This window comes from Mastigoproctus giganteus, chromosome 1, assembly GCF_048544385.1.
Source record: "Mastigoproctus giganteus isolate SK-2022 chromosome 1, ASM4854438v1, whole genome shotgun sequence".
In the NCBI taxonomy this organism is placed as follows: Eukaryota; Metazoa; Arthropoda; class Arachnida; order Uropygi; family Thelyphonidae; genus Mastigoproctus; species Mastigoproctus giganteus.
This window is the reverse complement of record NC_143575.1, coordinates 32,092,751-32,105,719: the sequence shown is the minus strand read 5'-3', so window position 1 is coordinate 32,105,719 and position 12,969 is coordinate 32,092,751. Positions and strand designations below refer to the sequence as shown.

The 12,969-nt window shown below is 37.9% G+C and overlaps 1 protein-coding gene across 4 annotated transcripts in view; it reads right to left on the bottom strand.

Moving 5' to 3' along the window:
- The window catches only part of LOC150090684 (uncharacterized), a 306,488-nt gene that overhangs the window by 49,209 nt on the left and 244,310 nt on the right, over positions 1 to 12,969 (bottom strand). For all 4 annotated transcript variants that reach the window (XM_090372249.1, XM_090372256.1, XM_090372243.1 and 1 more), the window contains one exon: positions 7,988 to 8,109. In XM_090372249.1, coding sequence (XP_090228375.1) covers positions 7,988 to 8,109 — 122 coding nt within the window. The remainder of the gene's footprint in view (positions 1 to 7,987; positions 8,110 to 12,969) is intronic.

The following is a 12,969-nucleotide window of genomic DNA, read 5'->3' as shown; positions in this document are numbered from 1 at the left end:
GTTGAAACTCCACGGCATGCTGTCTGGGAGTGACCAAATTTCTGGCATTTGTAGCATCTTAGGGGATTTGGGATAAAGGGTCGAACACGACAATTTAAGTAACCTGCTTTGACTGAAGCTGGTAGATTCGGTGTATTGAATGTTAGAATTATGTTGCGTGTTGGGACTAAGGTACCATCTTTTCGTATCACGATCCTTTTTTGCTTGTGATACATTTTGTTCCTTCAGTTCCTGGACTATTTCTTCTTCAGAAATGTTCAGTAGATCCCACTCAGTGATCACTCCCTTTGACGAATTCAGGGTGTTATGTGGAGTGACTTGAATTGGAATTCTGCTTAAAAGTATTGAGTCTTAATAATTGTTCGAAGTGTCTTGGGAGAGAAGTCTCTATTAGTAAGTCCCCAGATTGGAGACTTTTCACCATTTTTGGTGATGCTGCTGCATGTTCCAGGCATTGTTGAATGATGAATGGGGAAAGCTTAATAACAGGTTGAGCCGACAGAGAATGAATAATCAGGAAGGCTGGTGATTCCTGCTTGCCAGCATCTTTTTTCAATCTCTTCGAGGTAGAGACGTCATGGTCCGTTTCGTGGGTTTCATATAGAGCGCCCTTGGGCTCTAGACGAGGAAATTCATTGGTTTCCATTTCTGCTCCTTTTAGCCCAGAGGGTGTTTTATCCCCCAGGTTACTGGTCCTGCCTCGTGGAGGCAAGAGCGGTGCCACCAGTGACCAAGCGATAAGAAGTTAGTGTGTTACAAGAGTTAGTTATATATATATATATACAAAAGAAAGGTGTTTTTCCTTTCTTGTAGGAGGCTTCCTTCTTTATTTATAAAGAGCCAGAAAATAAATAACTTTGAAAGTAAGAGACTTTAGAAAATTTAACTACTTCTTTATAGAAAATACACTTTGAAAATCGGTAGATCACTCGCTTGGCACTCGGGGCCGATGCGGAAAGGTCAGGGAATGACCACCATATCCCGGAGCAATATGGCCTTAGTTGCTAATGCACCTAAAAACCAAATAACAAACAAGCTTCAGTTTTCAGGGCACTTTCCACCAAAAGAAAAAGTTAAAATTTACTTAATGTACATTTACCAACAGAAATCTTGACAGATATGGAGACTGGACCCATATGAAGTTTTCTGGCAAATACTAGAAATAAGAAACAAACAAACACACAATGGGTCATATGTGACTTTTGTTAACCAAAAAGATGACACTCGAAAGTCGAAGTCAGACTAACTGGTCTGCAGCTACCAACTTCGCTCTTAGAAAGGACATTATGTATTTATGTATTGGCAATATGCTGGCACTTCTCCAATCCAAAGGAATCTCTCCCAAGTCCAATGATGCCCTCATAATTAACCCCAATGGTTCAATGTACTCTCTGGCCACTTTCACCACAATTACTGGGCATATGCCATCAACTCCAGGAGTCTTATTTGCCTTTCAGCTTGAAAGTTCTCCCAATAAACAGTCATCTACAATTTCAAAAACCACTAATTTCATGCCTTTTCTAGCCTCACTCGCACAGCCTCTCCTCAGCATGAAGGGCGTCTCGTCAGTAAAGACTGATGTGTTTCAATTCATTGGCAACATTAATTATGTTATCTAAGACTTTCCCACTCCCAGTACAAAGTTTTGGTCCGATTCATTTTCTTATTTTTTATTCACACATATGAAAAACTCCTTGTCCTCCATTCTTTGTTCCTTAGCCAGTGCTTTCTCACACTCGGCATTGGCCCCCACAATCTTGTTTGCAGTACTATTACAGATCAACTTGCAGCTGTTGTAGGCTTTAGTACTTTCCATCACTAACTTTCTCACACTATCTTTTTCTGCTCTATTAGATTGGCCAGCTCCATATTCATCCATCTCAGTATCCTCCTTGTGCTATATTTTCTTAAAGGGATATATGCATTCATGACTTCTATGATTATGCTTTTAAAGTATATCATAATTCTAATGTATTTGCCCTTCCCTCTGCAATCTGTTCAATTAGATGCCATATAGTGCCTTAAACTGTCATAGTCCTATTTGCTGAAATTAAAACCCATGCCTTTATCTTTAACTACTTCAACATCCTTCTTCATCTTCCATGTAATGACTGCACGATTACCACCCACCAATGGTTTCTGTACTGTAGCTGTTATCTGATTCATAAGTAATAGTGAGGTTTATAATATTCTTGCCCCTAGTATTTTCTCTAACATGCTGGTACAAATAACAGTCTAGTTTATTTAAAAACTTTGTTCTCCACGGTGAGTTTCCCTCCCACTTATTCCAATAAATTAGGAGCAGGTTGAAGTCACCCATAATAAGATATTCACACCTGCTTACCCATTCCATCTCATCATACTCTGGTTCGTAGATTATTCCCCTCTTATTATACCTTTGCTTCCAACTAACTCACATCACACAGTTTCTATGAAGGCAGGCGTAACTTCTTACTCAGAAAAAGCTCTTTTGGTGTTCAGGTTGCATTTGATAGGAGCATGACCCCACCACCATTTCTTTCTTACCTATCTTTCCTAAATACATTATACATACTATAGTGGAACTCTTCATTCCCAATTTCTGGATGGCACTTTATGTCAGCATTAGTTGTCCAAGTAGGGTTCAAATTTACTCATTTTATTGACAACACTCTTGACATTAATGTAGATACAGTTAAGACTATGATTCTTCTTTTTCTAGTTTACGAACTTGAAACACCCCTTGAAGTTGGTTTGACTTGTTTCTCTAGCTTTATCTTCTCGCTCATTCGAAACATTTACATTGGCATTCTCAAAACATCGTGCCAACATCAGCTGTTGTGGTAACAAACAAGAATTCTTGAGATGTGTGCAAGTATTACTTTGGCCCACATCAGATAAATGCATATCTATATTACCCTTCCACCCCCACCCAACTAGAAGTTTCCCTGAATATTCAAGGTATCCTCAATGATACTGGCAAAAATTCTTGCACCTATAAAGTGCAGGCCATGCTGATAACCCCTCCCCCCCCAACATCATCAGATAAATGTGTATCTCTATTACCCTTCCACCCCCACCCAAATAGCAGTTTCCCTGAATCCTTAAGGTATCCTCAACGATACTGGCAAAAATCCTTGCACCTATAAAGTACAGAGTGTCTCAAAAATATTGGTACAAACGTTTAGGGGAGGCTTTTTTTTTTTTTTTTTGATTTAGTAGTTGTTGGCGCATCGGCTTCTGTGGCCATATTGCACCTCCCAAGGTTTTTGCAATACTTTGATCCAAGCCCGAGGCGGGAATCGAACCCGCGACCTTTGGGTTGCCGGGCAGGTACTTTACCCACTCGGCTAGCCCGGTCGGCTTAGGGGAGGTAGGTAACATCTAAAGGAATGTGAATTGCATAGGAACCCATAACCGGAAATGTCACCGTAAGTCGGTACACGGCGCTGTTCATCAGTTCGCGAGAGGGAAAATTTCTGGTTTACTCATTCAAGAAGTAGGCTCCGCACGAAGAGCATGCATTGATATACGAACTGTGAGCTGGCAGACATGCACCTAGTGTATGGAGCAGAGGGCCCACACGGTGTGTGCCCTCATGCGGAACAAAATCGCTTCCCAATAAAGGTGTGGGCAGGTATGGTTGGTGACTGCTTAGTAGGCCCATACCTGTTAACATCCCGCATGAACTCTGCTAAATATCGGATGTTTTTTGAACAAGTTCTACCAGGGTTACTTGACGATGTTCCAGCATATGTGAGACGCAACATTTGGTTTCAACATGATGGGGCGCCTGCCCATTATGGAAGATGTGTTCGTGACCATTTGAACAGGCGTTTTGGGCGGCGATGTATTGGCCGTGGTGGACCTGTTGCCTGACCCCCACGCTCACCTGATTTATCGAGCCTTGATTTTTTTTTCTGTGGGGGTCCACAAATCTATTGTATATGAATCGCCTGTGGAGACGGAAATGGATCTCGTGGCGAGACTCGTCTGCGCTGCTGCTACTGTCAAAGAAACTCCAGGTGTGTTCGACCGTGTCCGCCAATCCATGCTGAGTGTGTGTCACGCATACATCGCGTCTCATGGTGGAACCTTCGAGCATCTGTTGTAACATCATGAAATGCATCCATCTCGTACTCCATTGTTAATATTATGTCAAATAAATGTTTGCCCCTAATTACTGTCTTGTGCCTCTGCTATTTACTTTCCCATGACGTTTCCGGTTATGGGTTCCTATGCGATTCACATTCCTTTAGGGCGCCTCCGTAGTCAGGTGGGAAGGAGCAGCAGCAGTGCGTAGCACACACTTCTTGATTAGACCGGGGTTCAAGCCCGTCACCACCAAATACGGAAGATGCGAAAGGTCAGGGAATGACCGCCGCATATTCCTGGACCAATATGGCCTTAGTTGCTAATGCTCCTAAAAAAAACATTCCTTTAGATGTTACCTGCTTCCCCTAAACGATTGTACCAATATTTTTGAGACACCCTGTATATTTGGATCTTAGAAAGGCTTTTGATACTGTTGCACATGGAAGACTGCTGCAAAAAATTGGAGCAGTGTGGCATTGGAGGCAAATTGCTGCTATGGATAAAGGGATGGTTGATGGGGGAGAAGACAAAGAGTGGTAATCAATGGACACTGCTCATTGTGGACAATGTTATTAGTGGAGTCCCTCAGGGTTCAGTGTTGGGTCCATTATTGTTTTCTGTATTTATAAATGATATTGATGGTGGTATATCAAGCTTAATGTCCAAGTTTGTAGACGATACAAAGGTTGGCAGGGTTGTTAAGGACACCACTGACGCTATGCTGCTGCAACAGGATCTGGAAAGGTTGAGCAGATGGGCTGAGAGGTGGCAAATTAAGTTTAACATTGACAAATGTAAAGTACTACATATGGGAAACAGTAACCCCAGAGCAACGTATCAACTCTGTGGTACTACACTGACAGTGGTAGAGAATGAAAAGGACCTGGGGTAATTGTGCAGACAGATATGAAGTTCTCTGAGCAGTGCAGATGGGTTGCAAGAGTAGCTCATGGTGTCTTGTCAGTGATATACAGGAATTTTTCTAGCAGGGATAAGGAGGTGATCATTCCCTTTTATAAGGCAATGGTCAGGCCACACCTTGAGTACCGTATACAGGTCTGGAGGCCTAATTTCAGGAAGGATGTAGAGCTGCTGGAACGAGTACAGAGAAGGGCAACAAGATTAGTGAATGGAAAAAGGGTTGCTCTTACAAAGAAAGGCTTAAGTTTTGCAAATTAGTGTCTGGAGACTAGGCACCGGCAAGGTGATCTGATAGAGGTATATAAAGCCTTGAATAGTTTGAGCATGCTCAATGCCGATGGGACTCTTCCTCTTGCTCAAAATAATCACCTGAGAGGGCATAAATTCAAATTGAGAAAAGACAGATGTAGGATAGATGTGCAGAAATTAGTGGGTAGTTGGTTGGTCGAACAGACTTCCATCCCTTGTCGTGGAAGTTGATAGCCTAAATAAATTTAAGGCTCAGCTGGACAGGTATTTTGAACGAACAGAGAGGTAAAATGGGAGTGGGTTTCTTTTTTTTTTTTTTTTTCTTGGCTGATACTGCATAAGCTTGCTTTCTTGCATCATACGCCTCTACTAATGCTAAAACATCCATTTAGACCCTGAACAGTATTTCTTAGTTGGAACGAAAAGCTTAGCAGCCTCAAAATTAAGTCCCTGAAGGCTTCCCATTTAGAATTGAATGTTGGTAACATCATCAGTTCATCCCACTGTACAGAATTTAAAAACTGTCTGAGACCCCTGTAATCACCCGAAAGCAAAAGCCCTTCCCTGTAGCCTTGATGGTAGTTATATCTGTAAGTAATTCCCACATCAGTACATTGTGATCACTGTCACCCAGTGATTCCTTTATTTGCAAATTCTTAATGCATGAATAATCACTGCTGATAATCAGATCAAGAGTATTACTCCCTGTGGTTGCCTCTTGAACATGTTGCTGTTGAAAACAGTCATCTAATAAATCAACAAAAGTCCTGCTAGTGTATGAGTGACCAACCCACAAGTTCCAGTCAATATCTGGGACGTTAAAATCTCCCCCCCCCCATTATACGACAATCTGATTTACTGGCCCACTATTTGTCTGCACAATTTCTCATTATACTCATCAGATTCATTAGGCCTATAACACTCCAAACAGATTCAACTTTGCATTGTCCACCAACATCAATTGTTCACACTTCTTTAGATTTTGTGTTTCTTAACTAACAGATATTGTTATTGTTGTTATTTTTTGGTTTTTAGGAGCATTAGCAACTAAGGCCATATTGCTCTGGGGATATGCGGTGGTCATTCCTTGACCTTTCTGCATCCTCCGTATTTGGTGGTGACAGGCTCGAACCCCGGTCTAATCAAGAAGCATGTGCTATGCACTGCTGCTCCTTCTCACCTGGCTACGGAGACGCCTTTAACTAACAGCATAATCCCTCCTCCCTTCCTGTCCTGTCTATCCTTTCTGTACACATTCTACTCCTAAAATTCGAATTCTGCACTGCTTATATCTGTGTGACACCACGTCTCTGATATCCCAACAACATCTGCCTTTGATGTCTTGACTAGCACTTCAAGCTCATCAAATTTATTAACTATACTCCTAGCATTATTGTACATGCACCCATTCCTACTCTTAGTTACCCTAACACAGCCCATGTATTTGCTTGTTCCACGATGACTCCCAGCAGTCCTGGAAATCTCCATTACCTTGCTTTCCAGGCTGCTGCTCATTCTAACAGAAGCAGTGCAAGAATCACTTTTGCCTCTGCCTGCGGTCACTGTTAAACCTTTAGTCTGTGCGTCTCCCTAAGATAGCAGTTTTCTGACCCACCAAACACTGCCTTGATAGCATCAGCAGATATTCTTGCACTCTTTCTATCCAAGTGTACCCCCATCCCTGTAGAAGTAGTCTCACCTGTCAACAAGCACAGACCAGGCAGAAAAAAATTCTACCCCTGGAGCTTTGCACAATACAATCTCTCCAGGGTCGAATTGATCGACAAGGCTGTCATCATATACTCCCTCCTATTGTGTCTGGACATAATTGAAGACACTTTCACATTCAACCCTAACTCGTGACTTTTTTTCAACACACTGACCTGTACTTGAGTAAATCTGCAGATCTCTTAATGTCATTAGTTCCAACGTGTACAACAATATCACCTTTTGTGCCCCTAAAAGATATCTGCTCTACAACGTAGAGCAGATACCATCATATTAATATCTATTATTTTTTTGACAAACTGACATTTCTACCTTATTTTTATGCAGTCATTTGCGACAATATAACTTTAATTATGCAGCAGATAAATAAAATTACCATTAGCTTGCATATTATTGTTCCGTTTAACAAATTTCCTGAAGTGAAAGCACACTGTCATTTTTAATTTTTGAATAAACGGCTTTTTTCAGTAAAACTGGGAAATGCAATAAGAGCCTTTAGACTCAAGGAAATGTAACAAATCAAGGCTGAAATTAAAAGAATATTGCAAATGGATAGCTCAGGATGAAGATTTTTGCATAACCTCAACTATAGGGAATATAACTTTCAGCCCTTCCTTACAAGCATGTTTTTATGCATGAGCACTTATGCTCACAAGAAGAATAAGACATATGGCCCTGCAATACAAATGTCTTTCACAATCAATTCGGTTTAATGCATTTATACTGTCTACTAGAATGTGATTTCTCCAACTTTCATATTCTTCACTGACTGCCTAACTCTACCAGAGCTTTAAAAGTCATCAGAAATTTCTGCTGTTGTGTGAAAACTGTGCTTCCTTATCATGCAGGAAGTGATGAATTAAAATAAATAGTAACCGCTTCTTTCATCATCAAGCATTCCAGAATAATTAAAACTACAGCGTATGTAACCAGTGACAAAAAACAAGCTCCAATTTTTAAGATTCATCCTCTACAACAGCAACTTTGTTTAAACCTGTATTAACCTTTACCTTACCTTTATGGCAAATGTCACACTTGAAGTCAGTATCTCCACGATGCATCTTCAAGTGATTATAGAGTCCAATCTTGGTTGAAAGTTTTCTGTTACATCCTTCCCATGGACATGGAGTTGGAGGTCTAAATAAAGTTAAACAATATTTAGTTTGAGATTTTCAGTATTTTTATTAGTTTATTTTTGAGAATACAGTAGAACCCAGATAAGAAACTCCCACATAAGAAGTTTTCCCCCATACTAGGTTTGGTTTCTTAAGTCCCAATTTCAATTCTATATGTTGTCATGTATTATTTTCCCGCTTAAGAAGTTTCCCAGGTAAAGTTTTCCCGCATAAAAAAAGTTCGTGATAAAGAATACACAGTGTATTATTATAATGACGTTTTCCCACTTAATACAATTTTTAAATATAGAAATGTACAAGTTAGTGTACAATTGCATCATTTCAGTACATAGCCAACTACTTAAGTAGTTATAAATTGGCATCATTAAGTATATCTCATTTTGTGAATACCTTCACGAGTTGCCATGATATTGCACTACATCAAATAAGTAACACTTCACCATAGGAGAAAACTATTTTTACTTATTCTTATGGATAACATCACCCATATGGCACTGTTTCAGAGCTTACTGGCTACTGAAATCATGCAATTGCACTAACTTGTACATTAAACTCTTTACATAACCCGAGACTTTAGCCCTAAACTATATCGTAATTAAATATAGAAATAAATTATTTTTAATATTAAAAAATATTAAACAATATTTGAGGTAGTTCAATTTCAGGGCAACTCATTGTGAAGGCACCCACAATATGAGATAACAAAAACGATGGCATTTCACCTACTTTGAAGGTTTACTATGAACTAAAATGATACTTTGCACTAATTTATTTGATCATTGAATTTTCCATAGTCGGAGGCTTTTAGCGCTAAAACATTTCGATATAATAGAAGTGACATATTGCAATTGTTTTAACCGATATCCATAATTGGATATATAGACCACGTTTAGTGTTAAGTTCTGAATTACTTAGTGGATTGCTGCTCTGTCTTATTGTAATTGTGACCTTTTAAAAGTTGAAACTCCAAAGGAGTTTCAACTTTTAAAAGGTCACAATTATTGAAACTCCAAAGGAGTTCACTTTTCCAACTTGGTAATGGAGTTTAATGAATAGAATGTTAAGCGATTAGAAATCCTCAGTTTAAAAACGTTTCCCATAGGCAGAGTAAATATTTATAAATTCTGAAATAATACTTAAAAATTATCTTTAACTTATGTATGTGTATCTTTTCATTTTTATTTGTGCAGTTAATATTTTGTACCATTGGGTCATTTTTTCTTTGAAGAAGGTTTCCCTCATAAGAAGTTCTAAACCTCCAGTCCCTTGGAAAACTTCTTACTGTATATTGAATTTGCATGAACTGTTAAATATAAGCAAAACTAGTATTTGAAAAACCCATTAATGAAAGGATATACTATAACAAATTTAGTATGATTTTTCAGAAACTACATTGAAATCCGAAAGTTAAGCAACAAATCATATTTGATCCATGTATTACCTAACCCTTTCATAAGTGAATTATTCGAACGTGGTGTTGGGAAGCGAGTTTTCTGCAGTTAGCTGGCTTTGTAAGGTGATTATTTTTGTGCAAATTTGAAAAATATTGTATATAAATGCATTGTTGTTTATTTATCTGGACTTGCTAATAATTAAATAGAAATTAGGGTGCTATGTTGGGGAGGAAGGGGGTAATATACAGGGTGTTTCAAAAATGATGATCAAAATCCATTAACTGCACAATCTGCTCCCTATCATTCCATTTTTAGATCACTCCCTTCCATATAAGTTTTTCAGGTATACTACAGATTTATGCTGTAGGCTGGATACATATCTACATTTTCATCAATACTGCTATAACAGTTGAAGCTTTTTGAACTGTTCTCTTGGTTTTACTGTAATTAGTATTAAATATATTTATTCTATTCGGTAAAACAGGTTCATTTTGTTGCACATAATTCATGCAGACATAGCATAAAAAAAATTCTCAAACTGGGGTTTAAACTGCAATTTGAATTTCTGTCACACGCATCAACAGCTACTTTTTGAATACAAGAGGGAAAGAAAACAAGAAGGAAGTTAGGGAAATTAAGCTGCATGGTTAGGGATACAGCTTGAATTAAATTTAGCATAGTGATAAAGTATTACTTTTCCTTTGTGAGAAATAAAGGGTAATGCAAAACTAAATATTTTACAGAATCAAATCATAGCATTTTCAAAGGAATAGGAATTTTCCAATTTTAATAATGTTTGAAACCAAAACCTCCAGAACAGGATTTACACACAGCTGGGTTTGCTACAGGCAAGAATAAATATATATATATTTTTTGTTCAGGTGTTGATGGATTTAAAAAAAAAAAAACATTAAAAAAGGGTATGGAACATTTGGCTTCAACAATGATGATTTAAAGAAGTGTGGAATTAACTTAATTGATAGTTTCAACAATTTATTCTGGACACTGATTTTACAAGGAAGTGTTTTGTTTTTAGAAAAAGTTATGTAGAGTTAAAAACACTTTAAAAAAATTCAAAATCTATTCAGGATGTTTAGTTTAACAGCAATGTTAGTTCTAGCCACCTTAACCAAAACAATATAGATTTAATATTGCAATCATGTGCTTGTTCCATATTATTTTGCAAAATGACTCTAGAATAAAAAAAAAAAAAAAATAAATAAAATAATAATAATAATAACAATAACATAACATATAGCATTCAGGAGTTGAATCAGTAACTTTAAGCTGGACAGATCTGGAGTTCCCAACCCGTATACTGACAATGGAACTCTAATCAGGCCCTTTACAGCTTAAAGAGGATAATTTTAATACTGATAAAAGAAATATTTTTACCTTACTTAACAAGATTATGGTGCGCAGTCAATGAATCTAGCTGTAGTACATTCTTTTAAGCTTATACTGCAGGTATTATTTTACTCCCTTGTGTGTTTCTGATACTTTGTACAGATACTTATAGACACTATATAACCACTAATGCACAAAGAAAAGTAATGTTTGCTGGCCAGTACACTGACTACAGGTCCCATCCAGCTAAAAATAATGTCAGAATTTTCTTAAAAGATAATGCCAAAGAAGGGATAGCACAAATTTTCAAAAGCTTTGTGATTATGGAGTTTTAAACAGTTATAGGTTAGTGATTTTGCCACCATAAAATTTTCTTTGTCTTTTGAAATCCTAACTCAAAAGCTAACAGTAAATTTTTATCACCTAGTTTGGAATGTTTTGTCAACAGTTCTCATACTGCCCCTAAAATGTCTGACCATGTATTTTGTTGATTTCAAAATTTTCATATTAGAAAGTTGGATTTACTTAAATACATTAAAACAAGACACAAACTCAGTCTATTAAAGCATCTTGCAGATGTTGATATATTTCAATAGAATCGCTCCCTAACAACTTAAAAACATTTTTAGTTTGTCATTTAACTTATACTGATTTTAATACTTGTACACACAGTTGGCTCATCCAAAGATGTGTGACCACCAGTATACATGTTAAAGGCTGGGGTTAAACTCTGAGAACATTTAAATTCTTTGCTGTTTTGTGTTCTACTCAAAATTTTTGCAACCATTTTGCCAATGAATCTATTACTTGAATTAAGTTAGCTTCATGTCCAAATTGCAGAACTTTACATTTGGCAGCATTAAAACAATTAAAATATTAACTGCTATTTCTATGACCATCCATGAAGCCTCTCCAAGCCATTCTGAAGCTCAGACTGACTTACATTGTTAACTAGCTTTCTAAGCTTTATACCATCTGCAGATTTGAAAGGATACCCGTTATTCCCTAGTCTATCCCATTCATGACAATTCATAACAAGCATGGCCCTACTTTATTATTCTTTTCATCCAGTTCCTTTGTGGCCACATCATAGAATCCAATCAAATTGGTCAGACAAGACTTTCCCTTAACAAACCCATGTTGTGTCTGAACTATAACTGAGAAGTTATTCAGTGACTAACAGGTCTATAATTACTTGTGTCACCCTTTGATCCTCCTTTGTGAATTGGGGTCACATTTGCACATCTTCAGTCCATGGGTACCTCTCCTCTGAGTCCAGGGAAGCTCTCATAATTATGGCTAAGGGTTTGCTTACTTCCTTTGCTGCCTCTTTTAATATAACTGGATGGTTCCCATCCACCCCAAGTGCCTTTCTTATGTTTATCTTCAACAGTTTCTGCTCCACTTTACTCTCAGTTATTACAAAATCATTTAGCTCACTGCCAGAGTTTAATACACCTCTGGCATTCCCCTCCCTCAATAACTTCTCATGTGTAAATGTAGATGTAAAATACTCATTCAGTTTGCTAGCTACCTGAGCAGGATCATCAACAGTTGAACCACTGATATCAAGCGGACCAATCTGATTCATCCCAGTAAGTAAAGAACTCTTTGCTATTGTTGTTGTTGTTATTTGGTTATTAGAAGCATTAGCAACTAAGGCCATATTGCTCCGGAGATATGCGGTGGTCATTTTCTGACCTTTCCGCATGCTCCGTATTGGGTGGTGTTTTTCTTTGCATCCTTTGCCAAAGATGTCTCGTAATCTGCCTAATGTCCTTTGTAACTTGATTACAGACCAGCTTATATCTACCATATGCTTCTGTGCCGCCTATTAATTTATATGTATCCTATGCATTTTTCTTTTCTGCCACACATCTCATTAGTTCATGTGACATCTATTTAGGCCCAAACCTTGAACAATATTTCTTGGTTGGTATGAAAAGCCCAGTAGCTTTCAAGATTAATTCTTTAAATGCTTCTCATTTAGAATTCGCTGTAGGTAACATCATCAGTTGGTCCCAGTGTATAGAATTTGAAAACCGTCTCAGATCACCGAGTCACCTTTACAAAAAAAAACCCTTCCCTTTACCCCTGATGGTAGTTACCTCTTTGAGTAA